This window comes from Lynx canadensis, chromosome B2 (genome assembly GCF_007474595.2).
Source record: "Lynx canadensis isolate LIC74 chromosome B2, mLynCan4.pri.v2, whole genome shotgun sequence".
NCBI classification, from domain to species: domain Eukaryota; kingdom Metazoa; phylum Chordata; class Mammalia; order Carnivora; family Felidae; genus Lynx; species Lynx canadensis.
In genome coordinates, this window is record NC_044307.1 from 109,884,983 (window position 1) to 109,912,133 (window position 27,151).

Consider the following 27,151-nt stretch of genomic DNA (forward strand, 5'->3'; position numbering starts at 1 on the left):
TTTAAATAATAATTAAAAACACATCTGCTCATATAAACCTTATGTCAAACTGATGAACTAATGCTCATAGGTTTTATTTGTGAGGAATGGTCAGGACCGTCTCTCAAAAACTACTTACCTTCACAGGCAAAAACTCTTAAGTTTTTTGTTTTTATAGACTTAAACAAAAGCAGGGAATTAGAACTGAAGAACAAATAAAATCGTATTTACAACCTGGTAACCTAGTAACATCAATATACAACAGCTGTGAGAGACAAAGAAGACACTTTTAAAAGCATACATATAATCCTAAAAAGCCCAAAAGTTCAGGAATGTTTACACCATCACAGCAAAAAGCTGAATACACCTTAATGGACTTAAGAGAAAGGGCTAAATTATACTGTACATTTTATTTAACAGTATCTAAAAATTAATCTACAAATATTTTTCTTTTTAATGTGAGGACCAAATTCTTACTAACGTGTACATTTAGACCCAATAGTGAATTTCCTCCTCCTGAAATTCCACCCAGCTTTAGTACAACCAGATGTTTGTTATATTTATAACACATCTGGATGGTTAACTATATTTTTCAATTCCATCTGGTTGTTTCCCATCCTGTAAACATATCCATAGATACCAACATCAATTCTAATGCTTTCCTGAAATAATATCAAGTTAAATATTACAATGCTATATGGTTTTTTAATTGAGGTTTAATAACCTCTTCACTCAGAGAAGACAGAATGATATTCTTAATAGCTTTTACAGCAAGAAAAATTCTTTTTGCCTCTAGCAGATGGTAATTCATACCTGTAATTTTTTTGCATATCGGTTGAACATAAATGTCAGACATTCGTTGATGGCACCTGTTCTTTGAAGAAATAGTAGTCCTTTGGGAGTGGCAGCAAAATTTAGTAAATCATCTAACAAATTCTCTTCCCAAGCCATACTGAAACAAGCAAAAGAAAGGTATGCATTTCTTTATTATACTCAAAACTAAAAGAAAATATTTCAGCTTAATGTTGTTGATAAACTTAAAGAGTACATATTGAGGACTAAGTATTCAATATTTTTAAAAAAAACAGATTAAAAAAAGTATGCTTTCCTTGATAATAATGATTTTTATTGTATTTTCTGCCCAATAATTTTCTTTCACTTTAATTAAATATTAACTGCATGTGTCAGCATTTTTTTACACCTAGATTCTCTCATCTGTGCTTTAAATTCTTTCTCTTCTCTTCTTGTAATTCTGCTGGGCTGGGAGTCCCCAGGCCCCAACTCTCCATTATTTTCATACTTTTTATTTTTTTTTCCAGTATGTACATATGTATGTATCTATGTATGTATGTATTTACTTATTTACTTAGAGACAGTGTCAAATAGGGGAAGGGCAGAGAGAAAGGGAGAGAATTCCAAGCAGGCTCTGTCCTGCCATCACAGAACCTAAGGCGGGGCTTGAAGCCATGAAACCACGAGATCATGACCTGAGCCGAAACCAAGAGTCAGACACTTGACCAACTAAGTCACCCTGCCTCCCCTATATTTTCTTTTCATTACAGAGTATCTGTCCTCTAACTTTCCAGGCATATCAGGCATAGTATCTTTATTTTAATAGGTTTTTCATTTTACTTTTGGAGAATAACATTGTTTTTTTCTCAAAACACTTTTAAAAGGAGGGCCAGTAACATTCTCCCCAGAAAAAGTTTGAAACATTCAGAAGACACAGTTAAACAGGGGAGCCAGAGCTAGAAATACGGAAACATAGGAGGGGAAATGAGCACTTCATTTGAAGTACCAGAAAGAGAAAATGTACTCCCTACTGGATATTCCTAGTTGTCTAGAAAGAAACTTTGTATATAAAAATAGACCAAAAATTAATTATTGACATGTATAGTAAAACAGTGAATCTGTAGAAGTGTGCCATTTACCCACCAAGGAAGTTTCAGAAGTCTGTTTTGAAAATGATTGTAAAATAACTTGAAATCCAGGACTTTTCCAATCAAAAAGAGAATAAGTCCATGTTTTGACACACATCCCTCTGCACCAATCACAGAGTAGTGGCCAAAGATTCAGCCATGTTTAAATAACAAATTCCATCATGGACAGAAACACACAGAAGTGAGGCTCTAATTTTAAGGTAAATGCAGGCAATGGAAACTAAATTTAGTACCAGTAAGATACAAAGGACTAGAGGAGTCACACATCAGATACAAGACCAGTGCTAGGCTCACTGCTTAAGACAGACCTACGACTGGGTGAGACTAATAGAAATAATATATATTTAACTCAAGTAAAGTATAATTTACATACTTAAAAATATTATATGTACCAAAATACTTATGTATGTATAACAAGGTCTAAAAGTGGGGCTTTTGACAGAAGCTTTTGTCCCAGAAGCCTAGGACAACAGGAAGACACAGATAAAGCCTCATTTCTAGAAATGAGCATATGATCAATTTATATTCTAGTTCTTCAGTTGTAGCTATACTATCCACATCATCAGTGACAGGAGCCTCAAAATACCAATACAAAATGTATTTAAATATGACAGTAAAAGAGAAAAACCATAAAACTGCTTGGCAGGGAGAAATGAACATAGAAATATAAGTGGGAAGAAACAATAAGGAAGGAGGAGAAAGAAAATAGGGAAGGAAACAAAGGAAAAGACTGAAAAATGAACTCCCAATCAAACTTTAAGAGAGATCTAAAGCTTCTCACAATACCCTCCAGTTCCATCCATATTGTTGCAAATGGCAAGAGATCATTATTTTTCATTGCTAAGTAGTATTCCACTGTATGTATGTATGTATGTATTTATGTATACATACATACATAACATGCTGTATGTGTGTATACACACACACACACACACACACATCTTTAACCATTCATCAGTTGAGAGTATTGTGCTAAGCAAAATAAGTCAATCAGAGAAAGATATATGATTTCACTCATATGTGCAAGTTGAGAAACTTAACACAGGAACATAGGGGAAGGGAAGTAAAAATAAGATAAAAACAGAGAGAGGTAAAACATAAGAGATTCTTAAATACAGAGAAAAAAACTGAGGGTTGATGGGGGTGGGGATTTGGGGATGGATGGGTTAAATGGGTGATGGACATTAAAGAGGGCACTTTTCGGGATGTTTATTGTAGATGAATAACTGGGCTCTACTCTCCTGAAGCCTAGAGTACACTGTATGTTAACTAACTTGAGAATTTAAAAAAAGATATCTAAAGCTAAGAGCTAGCAGAATTGACACTTATCAAATGAATCCATTCCAGCTGAAATAACTTTCAGAAATGACTAAAATAAATTTATGATACTCAAGGGAAGTTTTTAAAATGTTTCGATTAAAACTGAAGCAAAAAGCAAAAGGGAAATAAAAACAAGTACATTTTTTAAAAAAGAACCATTGGAAATTTTGGAAATAAGAAGCACAGCCACTTATCAGTCACAGTCAAAGAATTATTGAATTGGATAGTAGATAGGTAGGAAATGTTTAAGAAAACTGATGACAAACAGAATAAAGACTGAAAGGCCTCAAAACACATCTAATAAAAGCGGTAAAAGAGAAACAAAGGGATATACGAAAAGATACTAAGAATTTTCTAGATTTGAGGAAAGACACCAGTCCAGTCCATATTGAAAGAACATTCAAAGTACCAAGCAGGATAAACTCAAATCACACAAATGACAAACATCCAAAATACACACACACACACAAAAGCAAAAAACAAACAAAAACCACAATCAAATTAAATATAGGAGAAAGGATATAACCTATAAGAGAAATGTGATTATACTAACAGATTTTTTCAGTTACTACTTATTCCAAAAGAAAATGGAGTAATAGCTTCAAATACTGATGAGAAATAATTGTGTATCAAAAATTTTATACCCAGATAAATTATAAACTACCCTTTAAGAGGGGCAGTTTAGATAGGAGTGGGTTGCATGGGTTGGAGGGGAAATGGTCAATTTCAGACATAAAGAGAAGACTAGTTTACTTCTTTCAAACCCTTAAAGAACAATTAAAGGAAAACTATTTGGAAACTTACTATGGGGGAAAATGTGAGCCTATGAGAAAGAATGAGCTCCAAGTTTCAACAAACAGCAAAAAACAGTAAATGTCTATAAATTTAATAACTGACTGAAAAGAAAAATTAGGTGCTTCAAATAAGAAAACAAAGTAAGGTTTTTTAAGCAAAGGAAGATTTGGGTTTTAAATGACCCTGTACTGTATCACAAAATCTCACCCAACATAAAAGGATACATATCATGCAATCCAGGTCCTCTGAAAATATAAATTAATTAGAAGTCAACAGTTAAAAAAATATATTAGTAAAAATAACTGTTTGGAAACAACTGTATTGAAAACATTTCATGGGTTAAATAGTAAAATCAAAATAGAAAGTTTTTAAAATATTTAAAAGAGCTTAATATGAAAGTACTACATATCAAAATGTATTAAAATTAGCATGGCTGAGGTGCATTGCTTCTTTCAACATCCATTCTCATTCCCCTTTTCATTTACTTTCCTGTACTACAGAAGTGAGGAAAGGAGAGAAGATGCAAACAGCATTAGTAAAACCCAAACCTGGTCTTTGCATAAACTAATACAATAAAGTAGTCAAGGGAGGAAAACAGCCATAAAAATACTAAGACTCAAAAAATAAATAATTATAGCTAAAGAATTTTTTAATCATACAAGAACATTTCAAACAAGTTAAACAATGTATATGTTTAGATAAGAAAAAGTCGTTTTTTAGGAAAATATCAAAAGTCTCTCAAGCACAAAAAAACCTGGATAACCATTAGCCATTAAAGAAATTGTAAATTTTTTTAATGTTTGTTTATTTTTGAAAGAGAGTGTATGTGAGGGAGGGGCATAGAGAGAGGGAGACACAGAACCTGAAGCAGGATCCAGGCTCTGAGCTGTCAGCATAGAGCCCAACATGGGGCTCGAACTAGTGAACTGGAAGATAATGACCCGAGCCAAAGTCAGATGCCTAACCAACTCAGCCACCCAGGTGCCCCAAAAGAAATTGCATTTTAAAGTCTACCTTGACTCCCACCCCTCCAAAAAAATTAACAGAGGAGAAAAACTTAGAGAGTGCATCCCATAATTTTGAAAAATTACAGAAAACTGGCATAATTTTATCTTTTCTGCCAAGATCTTAACATTTAATTTTCTTTCACTTATAGAGAAGATATGGTTTGAAATGGAAAATCAAGCCACTGAGTGTGTTTGTTGGTATTGAGATAAGGGCGATGGCAAAAAATACAGTTTTGTTAGCTTATGAGAACTTGTTTCTTTGAATGGTTAGATATTATAGAGGGTTAGACACTTTCATGGATATTGAGTTTCAGGTGTTTATTTCTTTGGATCATGGGCAGAGTTTTACAGATCAAAGACACCTCCCTTACTTCACCCTCAAGTTTTCTAACTCTTGATGATTGGTTGGGGCAGATTGGGCACCTTGTTTTCCCTCTAATTATATTCTTCTCTATGGTCACACTAACAATGATCCCACATAGTTTGCAATCACTGCACTCCCTACTATCAACCAAAATAGCATGGTAGAAATTTCAGTTGGGATTACAATCCAAAGCCTAAATTTAAAAGACATCAATCCCCTATGATGACTATATAAATGTTTCTAATCTTCTCTGCAGTATTGTAAGCATCAATAAATAGAAAAATGGAGGGGGAATCTCCAAAATATGCTTGTCAGAAAGTATAAGCTCAAAATACCTAACATTAGTCTGTCAGAGGTTCAAAAATAAGAATTTTACCAACTTACTGTTAATTTTACCTTTATCATATCAATCTTACTGTTGGTGTCATTATTTAGAAACTAGTGTCTAAGAGTAGAAGTGCTATTTATTCACTGATTCAAGAAAGGTATAAAGAATGGGAGGAGATATTTGCAAATTATATTTCTGATAAAGGTTTAGTATCCAAAATATATAAAGAATGTATTCAGCACCAAAAAACCAAATATTCCAGTTAAAAAATGAACAGAAAACATGAACAGACATTTCATCAAAGACATACAGATGGCCAACCAACACATGAAAAGACATTCAACATCACTCATCAGGGAAATGCAAATCAAAACCACAATGAAATATCACCTCACACCTGTGAGAATGGCTAAAATGAAAGATTCCACTACTGGGTATTTAACAAAGAACACAGAAACACTAATATGAAAAGATATGCACCCCTATGTTAACTGCAGCATTATTTACAATAGCCAAACAAGGAAGCAAAATGTCCATCAACAGATGAACAGATAAAGTGATACACACACACACACACACACACACACACACACAATGGAATAGTACTCAGCCATAAAAGACAACGAAATCTTGCCACTGGAAACCACATGGATGGATCTACAAAGTATGATGTTAAGTGAAATATGTCAGCTGGAAAAAACAAATACCACACAATTTCACCCATATGTGGAATTTAAGAAACAAAACAAATGAACAAAGACAAAAAAGAGACAAACCAAAAAAGACTCTTAACTACAGAGAACAAACAGATGGTTACCAGAGGGTAGGAACATGTGAGGACAGGCTAAATAGGTGACGAGTTTAAGAGTGTGCTTATGATGAGCACTGAGTAATAATATGGAATTGTTGGATCACTATATTGTACACGTGAAACTAACTTAACACTCACTGTATATTAATTATACTGGAATTAAAAAAAATAAAAGAAACATTATCAGGAATCTATGTACTGACACTAGAACAGTCTAATTAACTGGTCCACATGGTTTTACACTCCAATTTTAGCAAACTACAAAGGAACAAATAATGTCTATCTCCAACTTTTCAATTAACACAAAAGAACAAAATACATTCAATTCTATGAGGTAATTTAATTTTGCTGACAAAAATGAAATCAACAGTTCTGACTCTCTATTATCAAAAAGTCTATTAAATCTTATTTCTAAGACATTAGAATCATATACTGTAGGAACCTCCTTTTCCTCCAGAATCAAGTTTCTACATTGAGCACACATTCCCCATTTTAACATTGCTTGCCTCTTACCACCTAATCACTTAGTCTCCATGGAAGAAGGGACTCAGGAGATCTGGAGAATGTCCTAAGCACACCTGGCTAAGTAATGCCTCTCTCCCAGTCTACTGTGTGATACAGCTAGGTAGCTTCCTGTAGGAAGCACACATTCTGCTCTGTTCTACTGTGTAGTTAAGTCTGTTCTTTGTTAAGCTCTGCCTCAGAGGGAAGCCTATGACTGTCCACTAACCATTGTGACAGAAGGGTAAATCAAATTCTTGAGCTCTTAGGAAGCCTGTATATATTCAATGTTTTGATCTGTTTGACTTCTTTATCTCTATTACTTGGTTGACAGCTCAGGAAAGAAGCATGGCATACAATTTATTAGCTCTTTCACACTCTAACTTCAGAATCTAAAAATATTACTGACAGTAAAATGTATTGACTATTAATTACGTTCCCTCTTCTTAGCCTATTTGACCATACTATTTCTTCCATCTGAAATAACATTTTTCCCCTTTTTAGTCAGGTTAGTATCTATTCTCTTTAACTTACTTTAACAACTTCTTCCAAAAAGATTTCCCTCACAAGTTGCCTCCCAATAAACCCTTCATGACCCCATCATATAAATTTAGTATACCATATTGCCACATCGTATTTATTTGTATTCTACCCTACACAATAAGCTCTTAAGATATAGGTATCCTCAGAAGTCCAAGCCCTTGGTCTAGCACATGGCTGAATGAATCAAAGGAAGATAAGAAATCAGAGGAGACCTCAAAGAAAACATCTAAAAACTACCTCAAAAACTGCAGAAATGTTTTTCTCTCCACACACAAAAAATGGCAATTAAGTTTATGACAACAATCAGAAAAAAATTCTAGCTAATTTTTAGGAAATTAGCTATTTGTTGAATTACATTGTTAAGGAATTAAAAGGCTTTTTGTTAGACTTTAGTTAAAACTATGCCTATCCAAAAAAAAAATGTTGATTTTAATTTTTTCTTAAGAATATCCCTTAAAGTTCTATTATCTGTTTACAGCATGCCAACAACTAAGAAGAGAATGCAGGTATATTAGTCATGAGATACTAATTAAAATTTTTTTTTTCCCATCACTAATTGACTCCATGTCCTATGGTATTTGGAAGATACATGGAGATATCTAAATTAAAAATTAGTATAAATACTGAATTAAATAATTTCCTTATGCCAAAATGTAATTAAAATGCATTCCCACACATTCTGAAAAATCATAACTTAAATATAAATAGACTTTGCCTGCATTTGAAATCACCTTATTCCTAGGAACTCCCTAGTTAGCTTTCCAAATTAGTATTTGATAATTCTCTGTATTTTCTGGAAACATTATAACAGATCCAGTTTCTTAACCCAAAATGTAAAGACAGGATGAACCCAAGTATAATAAATATTGCTAGATGTAAGGTACAAGTAAGGTACAAGTATCTCCAAAAGTTCCCCGTAGGTATAATTTTCCTCAATCCTATATGTATATGGTCACCTTCCTATAAAGTCCTTTTTTTTTTTCTAGTTTTTATTTACTTCCAGTTAATTAACACATAGTGTAATATAGTTTCAGGTATATTTTTTGCTACCATGTTTAATTCTATTCTCATTTTTTAATTATTTCAGCAAATGTAGAAAACAGATAAGTTATTTCAATTGTGCTTACAGGTTTTGGATTCCTGGCTTACTGAAGAAACAGATTCCAAGCACTTTACTGGAGTAGGAGTTCTTTCTGATTGCAAACTTGTCTAAAATATAACAGATTAATTTACATATTTATTGATTACTCGTAAGATCTCATGATACGTTTTTATAGTTGATCCTTAATGTAACTAAAATTAAATCACCTTCAAATTTTAAGCTATTTGGCTTTTAACTAAATGTTATGTAAAATATTTTATAAATGAAGCATATAAATGTGAGGAAAAAAGGCTTATTAGTCCACTGATACATATACTACATTTGACTCTTGCAACATTATCTCCAGTGTCCATAACAAAACCCCAGCTGTCTATAAAAGTTGCTCAGAAACAGCTTCTAAAGGATGTCAGTTTATGCAAAGATAGTTTATCTAAAGGCTCTCCTGCAAGAAAAGACTTTGAAATGTAGTTAGGTCCTAGAACTTTGTCTTAGTGGGAGATGAGGTACAGGTATCCTGTACCAAATTAAAAAGCATTCTGTTCCCTAAAGTACTGTGATACTAAAGAAGGCATATTTGTGCCAGTAAAAGATTTTAACTGCATTATGATAATACTATAGTGACTATATTTGAAGTAAAGATTTTCAGGGGGGAGGAAAAGCTTAAAAATTCTTACCTTCTTCCATGCTTTTGCTATAGACTCATGCAAACTATAAGGAATTAACACCTGTAAGCCTTCACATGTACCATATATTTGACGACACACAGAAATAAAAGCTCCTTTAACCACAGGCAACATTTCCGAACCAGAAAAAATAGAAATGTCTTCATCAAGAAGTTTTTTCGAAAACTGGGCAATTATATGAGCACCTGTAGAACTAAAACATGATACTAAAGTTATTCCAAGGTTATAAATCATCACCTCATCAAGTACTACCAAAAAAGTCGAATTGTATCATAAACTTTGCATTTTCTTGGCTTCCCATTTAGTCCTCTAGCTTTTCTTGGACATGTCAATATTCCTGTTCCCACCTATGTACAGATAGGTGTCTAATAATTAGCAGTTTCAGGAGACTAGAAGGAAAGAACATATAGATAGGGAAAAGCAAACTAATACCACTTAACAGGTTATAGCCACCATGGGTCCCGGGCCATATGGAACTTCACTTGATTATAGTGAAAACAAAATCCTGAGTTCCCCTGCCATTAATAGGATGTAGCTCCTGTATTTCAGAATCTCGGACACATTAATAGTAATAACAGATAAAGAAACATAGTAAATGTTTAATATGCCAAGTACTGTTCTAAATATTCCAAATGTATTAATCCATTTAATCCTCACAATAACCCTATAAACTATACTCTCATTTTTTAAACAGATAAGCAAATAAAGTTAAGGCTTACAGGAATTAAATAACTTGAACAATACCACAAGGCTTGTCAGAGGTGGAGCCAGGCCTCAAACCCAGGATATCTGGCTCCACAGCGGCACACGTTTAGTCTTTCTAGCTTCAGGATAGGGCCTTCCATGTACCCCTCCATACATCTTCAACAGTTACCAACATTTTGCCAGTCTTGTTTATATATCCTGACCTCCCCCCTCTGCCCACCTCTACTGAAATATTAAATGCTACATCCCAGACATCATTTTACCTAGTGTACATCTTTAACTGATAAAGGTTTCTATGTTATGTGCCAATACCCCACCAAACTATGATTCTTTAATCTATCTGATAGTCCACCCATATCAAGATTTTCCTAATTGTCGTAAGGTTGTCCTTATAACAGATTTGTATAAATCAAAATTCAAACAAGTTTCATGCAGTGCATGAGGTTATTGTATTATTAGGCTCCCTCTTTCTCTCTCTTTTTTTTTTTTTTTTACCTATGCCAATGATTTGGAGAAATGAAGTTTTTTTTCCTATCCATACTATTATTTGGATAACTGCTTCATCATGGTGTCATTTAATGTGTTCCTCTACTTCCCCATAATTTCTGTAAGTTGATAATTATATCTAGAGGCTTAAGGTTCAATTTCTTTTTTTCTCGGAAAAAATAACTTATAGGTGGCTGCTACTGTGTACCTCCGACTGCATCATGAGACACATATTGTTGTCCTAATTTTGGTGGTGCTAAAAATCAACTGGTCAGATGGTAGGAGCCTGAGCTCTCCAGTAGGAAGTCCTCCTCTCATCAAGCCATTCACCTAATGGTTTTAGCATCAATTCAGGATAATTTCCTAAATGAACTATTTCATTAGGAATTACCAAATGGTGATTTCTAATTATCTTGCATTTATTAACTAAAAGCTTTTTATGAAGAATTTTATCTTCAGTAACTTAATAGTTATATTAAAATACAATTGGTACAAGAAAGAATAAAAAAACATGTTTGAATTTTTTTAATCAATTTACAAAATGAGTTGGTGTCCTCACAACTTCAATGGGTAATTGACGAGGTTTTCTTTAATTTTAGTATGTTTTTTAAAACTATGTTTGTATGCTTTATGTATGTTAACCATTGAAGTAACTATTTTTTTAATTCTTAAATTATCCATCTTCAATCAGTAGGAGGCCCCTTCTGGCAGCTTGGGGTACTTTTGACACAACATCTTTAGTCTTAGATAATTTCCTTACTTTCTAGAATGATAAGATATCCCAGGATCACCTTGCACATTTCCCAACCCAACCCAGAAACAACTACCTTCAAGGATCCCTTCCTCCTTTTGTCGGCGGGGGGGGGGGGGGGGGGGGGGGGGGGGGGGGAACCTTAGATATTTAGAGACCACAGTCTGCTAAGGGGTTATCATTACTTCTAGCCTGTCAGTGCTAAGAAAAGTATAATTTATGGGGTGACTGGGTGGCTCAGTCAGTTGAGCATCCAACTTCAGCTCAGGTCATGATCTCACAGGTCATGGGTTCAAGCCCCACGTTGGGCTCTGGGCTGACAGCTCAGAGGCTAGAGCCTGCTTCTGACTCTGTCTCCCTCTCTCTCTGCCCCTCCCCTGCTCACACACTGTCTCCCTCTTTCTCTCAAAAATAAGTAAATATCAAAGAAAAATTTTTTAAAGAATAATTAAGAGAAATATTTATTTCCATTATGAATTTAAATTTCAATTAATATATTTTATATTTACATAAATTTAATTTTATATATAAATTTAATTTTAATTCAATATATATTAAATTAATACATGTTATTTTATAAATATAAATTTAATTTCATGTTTTTGTTGAAATTCTAGTTTCTTATAATGCTAATTACTTATTTGCTTTATTTAGAATATGGGCATAATAGTTTCAGAATATATTAAAGGCAGATTAAGATTATTCTTGTGATTTTTTTTAACCCTATATATCCCACTAGAAATGTTCAAATCAGGTCACTTTGAAGTAATTTTTTGCATGGGTAGGTAACTAACTTGGTTGGTAGTTAAATGCACTTATTTCCATTTGTTTTAATTTCTTCAAAATTTGAACTCTTCTTTTTAACTTTTACATTTAGCATATAAATCTGATACATGATTCCAAAGTCAAATCTAGGTCCAATCAAGGTACATGTCTTACCTTTCTACCTCCCCACCCACATGCTTTTCTCCCTTCCTCGAAAACTATTACTTTTCAGTTTACCCTTTCATTGCTCCTTTTGAAAAATATCAACGAATATGTTTTTGTTTATTCATATTCTATTCATATAAAAGGTAGCATTCTATAAACATTCTTTTGTTTTGTCTGTTCACTTAACATATTCTGAAGACAACTCCACAGCAATACATAAAAAATTCCATGTTCCCACTGCAGAGCTAAGTGTTCCTTTGTGCAAACATAATTTAATCAACCAGTCTCTTGTTACTGGACATTTGAGACGATTCCAGTCTTTGGCCAATATAAATAATAATATCAGAAACAACCACTGAACAATGGGGAGTCAGAAGAAATGGACAATTTATGTCTTACCTGTTTAACTTCAATTAAGGAAAACTTTAAAAAAAATGTAGAAATCCTAATGACTGGGAAAAACTAATTATATAATTAAATGTCTATATAGCAAAAAAAGACAAAAATCAAAACAAAAAAACTGAAACAGGGAAGTGATGGACAATAAAAAGAAACTTTAGAACTTGTGACAAAAGGTTAGTCTTTCTCATTTTACAAAAGAATTGTTATCTATATAGAAAAATACTTCCAGTTGAGTATGGCAGATTGAACACCTACACTCACATCTGCACCCTCTTAAAATACTAAAATGCAAAATAAACAGAATTTTCAGAAGGCTTTCATAGCTGTCAAGAAGAAAAGAAAGGATGTGATAGTAACATTTTTTTATACTCTAGAATGTGAAAAAAACAGGAAGTAATTCAGGACCTGGAAAAACTGAATGATCAGCCAAAATACAGAAAACAGAACACAATTTATTTCATCAAACCTCTCAAAAAACTCAAATTGTTGGAACCAAGCATCTCTGGAGTTGGAGACAGAAGTGAGACTGAAAACAGAAGAAATGCCTGAAAGTCAACTTAAAAAGAAGTTCACCCAGGGGCACCTGGATGGCTCAGTCAGTTGGGCGTCCAGCTCTTTATTTCAGCTCAGGTCATGATCTCACAGTTCATGAGATTGAGCCCGTGTCAGTCTCTGTGCTGGCCATAAAGAGCTGGCATGGGATTCTCTCTCTCCTCCTCTCTCTGCCCCTCCCTCACTCTCTCTCAAATAAATAAACTTACTTTTTAAAAAAGTACCATGGAGCTATCAAAAATAGTGTTTCATTCATCATCTAGGAAGATGCTCATGGTTACACATAGGAAAACTGAATAATGTATATGACATTTTTATGAAGAGAAACAAAAATTCTAGTTATGAATGTACGTTTTATACATCATTATAAGTGCAGAGAAGGTCTAAAAGCATAACAAAAATACCATTGGTTAAGCTAGAGATGGAACTGAGCGAGGGTAGCTTTTTCCATTGTGCACTTTTGTGTGGTTTGACTGGAATCAATCATAGGTGGTCTTAGAAGTCTGAAAGAGTACAAGGAGCAAAAACATCCCATATGGAATGAATCCTCCTATTCTTACTTTGAAGTTATTGACATCAGGCCTACTCTGCCTGTATAGTCCACAATCCTGGTTACTACTAGAATCTGGAGATCATCTACTATGTTGTTAGTGGCTCGTCAGAATCTATCTAGAATAGTTACCCTGATTTTCATTATTACACATTGCATAACCTTTTGGAAACTTTGAATTAGATTGAGACAATATGCTAAAAATTCCACAAATTTAAAGCATAGACATGTACCTTTTTTCTCCAGAAGAGTTCATATTTTCTCCATAAAGAAGTAAGGTAAGTCCTTCTTCTATAGACGCTATTCTTGCCAGTATATCAGCTATGTGAATTAAAGCGGTTTCAGAGCAATTTGGAGCAGTCTGTACATTAAAAAGATAAATCATAATTTTATGACATGTTAATACATCACAAACTAAAACTCAAGGGGGGTAGTGTAGTCTAACAAAGTTATATTACCACAACAAAAAGACAGTTAATGATTGTTTGGTTGTGAATTATGTCTGAATTAAATGTGTCATTAGATTATATTCACTTAGCACAGTTGATAAGACAAATATATACAGGTTTTTACCCGAACCAGTTATTGTTTATGAACACAGTTGAGGGACCTGCTGTTCCCATTACAGTTTTATATATAATTCTATTTGACAGATGCAGTAGCTCCTCTATTTCCACTTTGCTCTTTACTTCCCACTCACTGGATTCCTGAATATCCAAACTAATTTTTTTATATATGGTTTCTAACAAACTGCCATCATTTCTAAGGAACATCACCCCTTCCTGCAATTGGCTGGGTCATAAATTATAGGTCTGAGTAAGGACAAGCAATTCATGGGATGGCCAATAGTGAATGATGTCATCTAATGAGGAAAACATGGCCTGAACCAATCATATTTCTTCACTTTTAACTGTAAATAGAAATACTAAAAATATCTTTGCAAATTAGTACAAGGCAAATACTAGAGTCATATTAATGCTGGAGCCCATCTGGAAGTCTAAGTCTACTAAAATTCTGTTCTCTCTGGGGCCGACCTACTTGTCTGTACCTGCACAGCTGCCAATACACATATTCTCTATAAGAAATCTGAGTATCTAAACATTGCAACCAACATATCCTAATAAATTCAGTGAGTTAGCTTAACTAAGGAGTCAGGTATAATCACCTGAATATTTCATAATTATATTAGGCATTATTATACTATCTCTTACTTTCATATTAAGTATCTTTCTTAAAACAACTTCTCTGCCTGGAATACTTTCCTTCTCTCATACATACACCTTCTTTTAAAGAAAAAAAAATTTTTTTAAGTAATCTGTCTACCCAACATGGGGCTCAAATTTACAACCCGGAACTCTACTTACTGAATCAGTCAGGCACCCCCCTTACATATACCTTCTTAAACCTTTCTGCTCCTCATTCAGTATTTTCACAGTTTGTCTTTCCTATTAGAGTACGCTCCTTCAAAGAAAGGTATAGGTCTTAATCTCTTCTATATTTCAAACACTTAGCACAAGCCAGTGATACAGTAGTGGCTCAATGAGTGATGCTGAATGTTTTAATGTTAAATACAGAATGTCTACCATGTGCCAGAGGGCTGTTTCTTACTCTCAAGAATAATTCCAACGTAAGTACAGAAGTACATAACATGAGGATATAAGAGAAAGAAAGCTTTTCCAGGGAGAACTAGAAGTTTTAGGAGAAAAAAAAAAACAACTATGGTCTGAAGAAAGGAATTTTTCACCTAGACCACTACTTTCCAGGGCAAGGGGAAAGCATACAAACATAGGGAAATATTGAAACCTTGTTCAAAAAATGCAAATAATCTCTTATAACTAAAATACATGGGAAAAAATAGGTAGGACACAACAGAAAACTTGACTAATGTCTAATTAGACAGTCTGAAATGTATCTAGCAAGGAACAAGCAGGAAAACACCGTGACAGTCTTAGTGGCAATACAGAGGACAGGCTAGAAAGGTGAAAGACTGGAAAAAAAATTAGAAAATTATTTCAGTATTCCAAGCAAGGAATTATCAGAGCTTAAACAAAATCAGTAGCAGCAGGGATTAAAAGACATACATGAATTTTAGAGATATGTAGGAAAACAAGTCTTTAGGGCTTAATTACCAACGGAATGAAAAAAATGAGGAAGGAGTCTAGATATATAGCAGTCCTACCTACCACGCAGGGAAATGCAAGGAAGCTTAAAAAAGCTGGCCAAGAACAACAACAACAAAAAAAAAAAAAAAAAAAAAAGAGAGAGAGAGAGAGAGAGAAAGAAAAGAAGTGACAGGCCAAAAACTAATTTTTTGAAAATGCGAGTTTGATTTTCACATGGAATAATTCAAAAAAGGTGTTCAACAGGTATCTAAAGACAAATCTGGAGCTGAAGAGATCTAAATTTAGAAGTTAACAGGGGCTCCAGGGTGGCTCAGTCAGTTAAGCTTCTGACTCCTGATTTCAGCTCAGGTCATGATCTCAAGGTTTGTGAAATTGAGCCCCACGTTGGGCTCCACGTTGTCAGCATGGAGCCTGATTGGGATTCTCTCTCTCCTTCCCTCTCTGCCACTCCCCTGCTCACATGCATATGCTCTTTCTCAAAAATAAACCTTTTTAAAAGAAAAAAAAAGTTAACTAATCATCAGAATTGGAGGTAATCATCTAGGAAAAGTGTACTGAGAGAAAAGAAAGTGAACCAGATTCTGACTCACTGAAGACAGCAGAGACCTAGCAGGGGAGCCCTCAGAGGTGACAGAGAAGGAATCATTAGAAAGACAGGGATAAGAGTAATATATAGGACTTTAGGAAAGCCAGGTCAACAATTCTAGAAGTGGTCTACTGTGTTAATAGTAATAGGTAAATAACAGTCTGAAAAGTGGTCAGTAATTAGTTACAGGTTTAAGAAGTTATGAGCAACTGCAATCAAAGTAGCATCAATGATGTAGTGGAGGTAAGATCATAATACGATGTTTGGAAACATGATGGAATAGAGGGAGCCAGGACAACAATGGCAGTCCAACATAATTAAAAGCTATCGTTAAAGAGACCAGATATTAGGTGGTAGCTAAAGACGTGCACTGATGATCAAGAGCTTTTCTCATCCCAACTATAAGACAGATTCAGGCATATTTATAGGGAAAGGAAAGAAGCCAAAGGAAAATAAAAAGTTAAAGATATATGAAAGCAAAGACAAACAAAAACTCTGACACAAAATCCAAAAGCACATTTCTCAGCTCTGGTATATGGTTTATATTTCATATTACTATTGCTATTATTTATTATATTATTATATTATATACATTAAACTGTATTAGGAATTCTACTGGTTGTTCTCTATCTTCCTAAGGCTGACCATAAAAATCAAAATTCTATCCCCTTAATTTCCTAGAATCCCATACTTTGTATCACATTCACATAAGTGTTTAATGTTTTCTGAATGAGCAATGAAGAATGAATACATAGATGGGTAAACAGTTCCCAGCCACTGAGGGGTGGGCAAAGGAGATGTAAACAGTAAAAACACTACAAAACACAGACCTAGAAGGGCAAAACCTTTAGCCTACTAAGATTTAAGTCATTTTCCCCAAAACTTAAGTCACAGAAGTGGACATTTAGCAGTATTGGTAGTGATACCAATTCTGCCACCTGTTAAATGTGTAAATTTAAAATTACTCTGACCTTGAGTAATTTACTTCTTTCAGCCTCAGTTGTAAGGATTAAATTATATAACGTAAAGAAACAGTCCATACAAAATGTAAAGAGATATGAACATCCCAGTTCTGAACATGTAGAAGTTTTTTTTCTAAAATATTATTTCTTCATATAAAACAGAGCTGACTCTTCAGAAAAATAATCTAAAGGCTAGAAAATTACTATCAAAACAAAACATTCACAAGATTTACTAATTTTACAAGACAAATAGCTTAATAACTTCTCTCAATCCTTATAATCAGATCTAGGCCTGACTAGAAAAAAAATTAAGATGTTATATGTATTTTCCCCCTACACTGTCAATAATGAATAAATCAACTGACTATGTAAACTATGATTTAATAGTAAATAAAAATTTATGTCAGCATAAAAGCATATAGGGAAAGATGATATAATAAATATTTCAAATACATGAAATTTAGAAATAAAGTCCCACTGAATATTCCCTAATACCCATTTAAGAGACCCTTTTTAGTAAATACCAACCTTAGTTCCTTTCATTAAGTTATGAATAGGCTGAAGAAGTGCCTCAACCACAGTGTTGTTATACAAGCATTCAATTGCACATTCTTTCTGATCACAGAGTATCTGAAGAACTTCAGTCACCATACTTGCAGGAGAGTAATTATCTGATAAAATAATAGTTCTTTTAGAAATTAGAACTTTAAACATTAAGAACTTAATATAGTTTATTTATGAGTTAGCCATTGCTGTTCCAAAAAGACCAACATCAAAGTTAAATAGTTAAAAACAAACAAACAATTACCCAACTCAATGCCCAAAGGATGATGTATTGCCAAATCATAACCTGAAACCTAAGGGAAGATCAATTAGCTTAATATATCCTCAAGTTAATTTTAAAAAAGTGAATGACAAATCTGAATTCTGAGAAACAACAGAAGATCATCTGCTATTTGACATTAAATCACTGCTTAACAGTAAGGACGTGGTATGAAACAAATTTACAACTTTTCTCCTCCCAGCAAACATTTACTTGTATTCACTTTTTCTTTTTCTTAAGATATGCATTCAAGTGTTCATCCTGGTAGAAAATTAGAGTAAAACATAATCACCAAAAATGCAAAAAGGGGAGAAAATTCCTCAAATACTAATATACTACTACTTATATATATTACCATAAAACCAGTGAAATGAATGAGCACTGTAAAGATTCTCCTTTAAAATATGTACAAAAAAACACAAATATATATAAATCTAACAAATGGAATAGTCACTAAAATGAGTATGATATTTTTTGGTTTCATAAATCAATATATTTTCAGGTTATTTGACCTAATATACTCACAAAATACTGTTTTAGAAGAAAGTAAGGAACCAAAAGTTAACGGCATAAGGTTTTAAGACAGACTATTAAAAGTAACACCAAAATTCTTAATTTATGTTACAATATTCTTTCCTCCCTGAACACACTAAGACTTCAAGTCAACACTTGACAAAAAGAAATGAAAAGTGACCTTTTTCAATCAGTTCCAGACCCTGTTTGCAATGAGAGATATTATTGATGAGCATACAGCCATTTACTCATTCATTCATCCTTTTATCTACTTACCAGTGCCTACTATGTGTCAGACATTGTGCTAGGCACTGTAGACATGCATAATTAAGACAAAAAATAGAAAAAAAAAGTCCACTAGATGGTAAATCAAGCCACTGACAAGTAATTATAAGAAGGAACATTTTTAACATAAAAGAAACACAGTATGTTGTAGGAGCACTAAGCAGGGGGACCTAAGCTACATCTTTATAACACGGAAATGCTATAAAGGCAGAAAGAAGTTTGAGAGCCACTGTTAAGACTAATAAGCTGGTATAACTGCATAAATGAAACATACTAAGTAATTGGTACCTGCATTTAGCACTAACATATATGGCCAAAATTTGTTTTCCCTTTGATTAACTTGAACTCAGAATTTTGCAGCATTTCTATGGTAACTTCCAGGCTTAGAACATTGACTAAGAGTCGTTTTATTGAAAAATGAAGTTTTTGTTTTTGCTCTATTCTTTAATAAGAGAAGATCTGAAGTTTTAAATGTGACCTAAAACAAGCAGGCTGATCAAAACATCAGAAAAGTATAAAGGACAGAAAACAGCAAAGAAGAACACATTAGTACCTATCAATCAAACTTCCTTTAATAGCATTTCTTAAGAATGACATTAAAATTCTCAACAAAATTGATTCTACATAAGAAGGAAATAAATTAGGAATATCTTAAAACATCAATAAACAAAATTAGATTTCATGGTTTACTCCAGGATCAATGCGATTTGTTATGAATAATACTGCATCTTAGGAAACCTCTTTACCAAACTAGGTCAGTCACTCAAAACATCTAGACAACAGAATATTAAGTATTTTTAGATATTTCTATTACTCTATTTAAAATAGAAGCAGAATTACCTAGATGTGCAGCAGATGTCATCTTTGGACAACTTGGTGAGTAATAGATAAGTTGGGTAAACAAAACCACAAGATCTGTAAGGGATACTAAATCTTCAAAAAGGAGAAAGAAAAAGATTATTTTCTAGTATATATTTACAACTTAAAAAAATTTAACTGAGTTTCCCATCCTCCTGAATTTTCAGAGATTGTGGTAAAATCAGTGAGAAGCGGGCTAGAACCCAAGACAGAAGACTCCAGAAAAACAAACTGCCTAATCTGTTTTGTCTAATGGCAAGTTAAAAGATGGCAAGGAAAATAATACAGTAGGTGCTATGTGAAGTTTTACCATTGATGTTGGACCAGTCACTTAATATAAACCTACCATAGGAAGATCTTCAATCTGATCAGGACTATGAATTTATTAGGAATGAGAAAATTCAGCTTAATGTGTTAGTGCAGCCAACTTATCTATATAGAACTGTGAAACAGGTGTCAAGCTTTTTCTAGTAAATATTTTAGGCTTAGTGGCCAAAGTGTTTCTGGTTCTGTTACAACTATGAAATTCTGATGTTGTAGCACTAAAGTAGCCACAGATAATCTGCAAATGAACAATTATGGTAATTTTCCAATAAGACTTTGCATCAAAATTTTAATTTTATTTCACAGGTCACAAAATATTCTTGTAAGAATATAGAAACCATTCTTAGCTCATGAGCCATACAAAACAGTACCAGACTTGGCCCATGGGCTGTAATTCACCAAGCCCTGATGCAGAATCGTTACCTAAAGATTCTAGTGAACACACACGTAAAACTTAAATGCTGACATACACTAATACAATAGAATAGAGCTCTCAAAACTGAATTTTGAGATGGCCTGTGACATTTGATAGGCCAATAAGTCGATGTTAAAAGTCAACATAAAGTGCTAAATTATAGATGACAGACATATAAACTTCAGTTAAATACCTACAATAACATCACAGATTGTTTATTAATCTATTTCTGTAAAGTTCAATAATAACCCATAAAAATGGCAGCTCTTATCTTGAAAGTCCATTCTCTAAGTGCTCATTTATGCCTCGAGTTACACGTCCACAGAATATACAAGTACATAAAACAGTTTCTGTCAAGGAGCTCACAGCCAGCATAACCAAGGAGAAAAACTTAAGTAAAACAACTAGAGAACAGTACAGAAGTGTTCAAAGTGAAGATACTCCGTAACAGAATTGGCAAACAATAGCATTTATGGCCTAATTTTATAAGGCTTGCAAGCTAAAAATGTTTTGTTTTGTTTTACACTTTTCAAGGTACGTAAAGTGTGTCAAGGATCCCCAAACCATGCCCAGATTCAGTGATTTGCTAGGAGGACTCAATATATAGTTGTACTGCCAGCTACAATTTAACACAACAAAAGGATACAAAGCAAAAAATGCATGAGGTGAAGTCCAAAACAAACCAGGTGCAAACATACAAGGGTCTTCTCCAAGTGGAGTCACACAAAATACACTTAATTCTTCCAACAACAAACTGTGACAACACATGTGAAATGCTGGCTACCAAGAAGCTCCCTAGAGACTCAGTGCCCAAGCTTTCCACGGGGGCTGATGACGTAAGCACCTTCTGTGTAGCACATACCAGGATTCCAGACTCCCAGAATGACAGCAAATATTCAGCATGAACTATACTACGTGTACAAAGTGTTTACGTAGGCACAGTGGACCACTCTTAACAGTTCTGGGAACAGTGAGAAATCCAAGTTCCCACATGCCAGCTAGAGTGAAACCTTGCAAGAAGGCCTTCCTAAGGATAGAGTCTCAGGCATGCTGTGATCATTATTTTGCACAAATGAGCAAGTGTATAAACAAATATACAGGATATTCAACAAAGACAGTATGTGGCTCACAAAACCAAAACTATTTGCTATCTGGCACATTATAGAAAAAGTCTGCTAATCTCTCGACTATATTCCTAGTATAAAGTTTTAAAGGAGGCAAAATAATAGCATGTGCTGAAGTTGATGGAGAAAGCTTTAAAAATAGGGCTTAGGGTAACATAGTAATATATCAAATGGTACAGGGCTTTGCAGTTTATAGAACAGTATTGTGGAGGTGCCTGGGTGGCTCAGTCAGTTGAGTGCCTGACTTGGTTTCAGCTCAGGTCTTGATTCCCCAGGTGGTGGGATCGAGCCCTGCATTGGGCTCTGTGCTGAGCATGGAGCCTGCTTGGGATATTCCCTCCCTCCCTGCTCCTCTCTGCTCCCCAATTTGTGCTCATGCTTACTCGCTGTCTCTAAAATAAAACAAAAACACAAATACAGTATTCTGAAAACTCATCTCTGACCATCACAAAAATTGTATGAGCTCAGCATCACTGATATTATTCCATTTTTATAGAGTAAAAAAACAATGGTTATATGATTTTCCCCAAAGGTCACAGCCAGTTTATAAGAGAACTATAATTTAAATGAGGTCTTCTAGTTCTGAATCCAGATCTGGATTGTTCAGTACATCTAGGATTTTGAAAGACAGGGGGAAATAAGGGAAGCAATAAAGGCTGAATAGAAAAAACTATAATGTAAGGAAAAGCACATACTGAAAAAGGAATTGTAACACTTAAAGGTGTACAAGCCATCAGTAGACTAAAAGCCATGTTGCTACACACCCTAGAAGACACCATGCAAAATCTCCAAAGTTCAGCAATTCATAGCTCAACCACCTTACCAGCTAAACATATTTGTTTCTCCTAATTGTACATACCTTTTCTATTCTTCAGCTTTATAGGAAATAGCCGTCTGCCTTGTGTATAGATCAATAATCTTCCTAAAAGGCACAGTGAGTGAATGAAATAAATATATTGTAATTCTTGTCCTGAGTAGTAGAAGGTTTTCTGTTTGTTCCCTTAAAAGAGAAGCAAACAAATACATTTATTTTAATGTATTTTTTAGATAGTACCTATCTTCATTCCCTTCTGAACATTAAACAGGGTTGCAATCTATAATGAAGACTCTGATGGTATAAAAAAAAAAAAAAGTTAATTATCTTTCCTAAGATCCTATAACACCTAAATCTCTGGGGAAAAGCATTCATCACAAATTTAAGCTCATGAAAGTGTAACATGCATACAGTGTTCATTCCAAAATAGCATAGGATTGTCAGAGTTATCACCTGTTATCAAGAGGAACTTCAAAAATAAGAAAGGGAGAAAGTCATTAGAAAATATCACTGTTTAAATTCTACCAATTAAAAGTTAATACTATGAAGACTATTTATAACCATGTTAGTAAATAAAATTAGAATCTGTAAAATATATACACCTAAATATATCATTCATTCATTCATCCATCCACACATTCAAGATCTCCTCAGTATCTGCTTTATATAAGACCTCGAACTATCTGATGTCAAAGAACAGTAAGAAACATGAAACTGGGCTTCCAATTCAGAGTACGGCAAATAGTCTAGTATGACCAGAGCTTGAGAAGGACAAGTGGCAGAGACAAGAGGCTAGCTGGTAGCAGGGGCAGATCACAGAGGACTAAGCTGCAGAAGGAATATGCATTTTATTATAGAGGCAACTGAAATGATATTTTTTTTTAAATTTTTTTTTCAACGTTTATTCATTTTTGGGACAGAGAGAGACAGAGCATGAACGGGGGAGGGGCAGAGAGAGAGGGAGACACAGAATCGGAAACAGGCTCCAGGCTCCGAGCCATCAGCCCAGAGCCTGACGCGGGGCTCGAACTCACGGACCGTGAGATCGTGACCTGGCTGAAGTCGGACGCTTAACCGACTGCGCCACCCAGGCGCCCCCTGAAATGATATTAAAGGGTTGTAAGCATGAAAGTAATCAAACATGTATGTGAAAAACTAACCCTAATGATAGCATAAAAGATAGATGGAAGAAGGTAAAGGCGTGAAATAAAACTAAAAACATCATGAGCAAAAGCATCAACAACAAAAATGGAGAAGAGCAGAAAGATAAATGTATAGAAAATTAAATCAATAGGCAGGCCTTAGAACTACATGTGGACTGTGAAATAACAACAAAATCCTCAAGTTACTAACTCAACATCTGTGTAGACAGTGAATTTTTATTCTATTTAAGTAATTCTAAAGGGGAAAAGAGGGAGAAACCAGTAAAGATACAGAAGAAAGTGATTTTAGTCCTTGACATTTTAACATTAAAGTGCCCATGGAGCACCCAGAGATATTCTAAGTATGATATAAGCATATGAATTTGAAATTCAGAAAAGTGGTGGACTGAAATATCAGGGTCATCATATACATATGTAGTACTTGAAACCATGATCCCCCAAGAGAGAACAGGTAGACTAAGAGGAGGAAAACAAGAGCAAAGGGCGAGTGCTCAGAGCGCCTGGGTGGCTCAGTTGGTTAAGCGTCCGACTATGGCTCAAGTCATGAACTCAAGGTTCGTGGATTCAAGCCCCATGTTGGGCTCTGTGCTGACAGCTCAGAGCCTGGAGCCTGCTTTGGATTCTGTCTCCCTCTCTCTCTGTTCCTCCCTCGCTCTCTCTCAAAAGTGAATAAACATTAAAAAAAAAAAAAAAAAAAGCAAAGGGCAAAACCCTTGTGGGTACAAACATACCAAAAAAAAGAGGCTTTCCAGTGAAATTATGATTCCTCACAACGATGAGAAAATATAAGAAAGAATGGTTGAAAAGTAAATAGGAGGTAAAGAAATGGGGCCTGGATACATTTAGGATACTTAGAAGAGTTTTCTCTGCAGGGAAGCAGGGAAGTAAGATACAGGTGAACTGGTTCAGGTTTCTATTTGAAAGATACATAAGCAGGTTCAGAGCATGCAGGGGAAGGTACCAACAAAAAGGGAGACACAGTAACAAGCGAAGCAATGTCCCCTTTCTAAAACAGGAACAAAACCCCAAAGAACATCAGAGAGGAATAAAATCAAGAACAAAGATCAATCTGGAAAAGAATACTTCTTCAGTGCAGCCCAAAGAAAGGGAATATTGATAAGGACATATAAATATGCATTGTATGCTTAGAAGAAGGACATCTGGGGAATTCATCTCTGTAAAGTTCTGCTTTTCTTAGTGAAGTGGGATGCAAGGTCTCCTCTTGAGAGAAAAGTAGGCCAGAGCAGAGCAGGGCCCATGCTAAAACTGGCGAAAGCTTGCAATAACTATTATGGACACTGCAGAAAGAAAATCTAAGAGGATGCAATAAACATAGTAGCTATGGTTAGAAAAGTATGTATGTGCACTAATTATATCACTAATGCTGTCTGCTCAATTTCCTGAAGACCAAAGAAGATGAAAGACAGAACTGATCTAAAGACAAGCAACTGCAGACAAGAAACTCAGAGAAAGAGCAAGGATTTTGAAAGAAATGGTGGGAGCGGGCGGGACATGAAGCATCCCAGGTCTTCACTAGATAGGGAAGAGAGTAAATTCATGATGTCCTGGTAGATAGTAGGGAGAGAAAAAAAAAAAAAAAAGCCCTAGAGTATTTTAATACCAAGAAATTTTTTAAATACATAAATTTAAAAGGAGAGAGGTTTATAGAAACTTATCTTTTTCCTTCTCTTGAAGAATAAATTCTAGCTCCTGTACTTCCTCCTCTAGTACAAAATGCTAGTTTTTGAAACCCACTAATTACAGGTCTTTGACCATTTTTTCTTGCTTGAGTTATAGAATTTACCTGAAGATAAAAAAATAAGATCTTCATATTCTCAGAGTACTATCTGCTTAGAGAAGCGACATAAGAGAATGATAAAAGATTAACAGAAGTGTATAGACATTGGTATGCAGAAAAATCTGACTATAAAAGAATATTCACTTTATTCCTGAGATGAGATTCAATAGAGCAATTAAGGCCAGATTATGAAACATCTAGGGTATTTTAACTTTTTAAATTATTTTTATTTTTGTAATTTACATCCAAATTAGTTAGCATTTAGTGCAACAATGATTTCAGGAGTAGATTCCTTAATGCCTCTTACCCATTTAGCCCATCCCCCCCTCCCACAACCCCTCCAGTAACCCTCTGTTCTCCATATTTAAGAGTCTCTTATGTTTTGTCCCCTTCGCAGTTTTTCTATTATTTTTGCTTCCCTTCCTTTACGTTCATCTGTTCTGTGTCTTAAAGTCCTCATATGAGTGAAGTCTTATAATGTTGGTCTTTCTCTAATTTTGCTTAGCATAATACACATCTAGGGTATTTTATAGCTCGGACAGAGGATAAGCAGAGAGGAATCACAGGGTGGGTTATCTAATAATAAAACAATATTTTACAGAAATGTTCCTCCTCCTAAAATGCATAAGGACAAATAAATTACTACTATACCAGAGGAAAGAATAAGCAGTATATTATTGCAGTGTAACAGACTAGGACATATATATACTCTAGTATAAGTTGAAGAACTTCAGATGTAAGAAGAACATCGATAACAGCTCCACATTGGAAATTAAAATTATCATTGTGATGTAGTTTTTAAATTTGTGAAAATATTTTATATTAGCAGAAGTGGTCTAATTTACTATGCTACTAACCATTAAAAATAAGTTACTAAGCTACTAAGCTAAGAGGTCATTTTTAAAAGTATGTAACAGAAAAAAACAATACTTACCACAATGCTTTGAATGACCCAAAATCTCATCGATTTTCATGGCCTCACACAACTCAAAGTACTGAACACACTGCTGAACTGCTGTAGTTATCTAATAAAATAATAACTTATTAATTCTAGAAATTTGTAGCCCCCAATTTCAAGTAGTAAAAAAAAAAGTTAATCAAGGTTATAAAAATATGCTGAGAAAAATATTTAACAAAAGTATTTAAAATAATACTTTTCCAGTCCACAGAAGCTCAACTTCCCCACTTACATTTTAAGTATGGCATCATTCCAGAAAACACCAAAAATACTTGAAGACCAACAATATTGCTATAATGTCAGTGTAAATGGACAAAGATAGATACATACTTCATAGTGAGAGATGCAAAAGTTCTGTGACCATGACTTTAAGAACGCTCTTGCCAATACCCCTTACAGGTATTGCCTTCGAGACTTGTCTTCCTATCACACCAGCAAAATATGAACTAGATCAAGCCTTTACTTCCATCTCGGATACCAGCACTGATGAAAACTGATAAAGAAAAATCTTATAATTCAAAGAACAATGACAACAGAAAATGATTTCCAGCCTGTACTGTACCCAGTCATTCTCCTAGGAGTCTCCATTCTACCTCCTTCTCCCATTCTCCCCCCATAAACTTTTTCAAATCCCCTCCCCTTTCCCCTGGATGTAC

General features: G+C 34.4%; 1 protein-coding gene across 1 annotated transcript in view; it reads right to left on the minus strand.

Annotated features, from left to right (window-relative positions):
• The window catches only part of TBC1D32 (TBC1 domain family member 32), a 201,163-nt gene that overhangs the window by 126,348 nt on the left and 47,664 nt on the right, over positions 1 to 27,151 (minus strand). Inside the window, 9 exon segments of the mRNA XM_030316251.1 lie at positions 793 to 931; positions 7,191 to 7,200; positions 8,716 to 8,797; positions 9,365 to 9,566; positions 13,983 to 14,110; positions 17,949 to 18,091; positions 19,882 to 19,974; positions 22,622 to 22,762; positions 26,472 to 26,562. Of these exon segments, the coding sequence (XP_030172111.1) occupies positions 793 to 931; positions 7,191 to 7,200; positions 8,716 to 8,797; positions 9,365 to 9,566; positions 13,983 to 14,110; positions 17,949 to 18,091; positions 19,882 to 19,974; positions 22,622 to 22,762; positions 26,472 to 26,562 (1,029 nt within the window).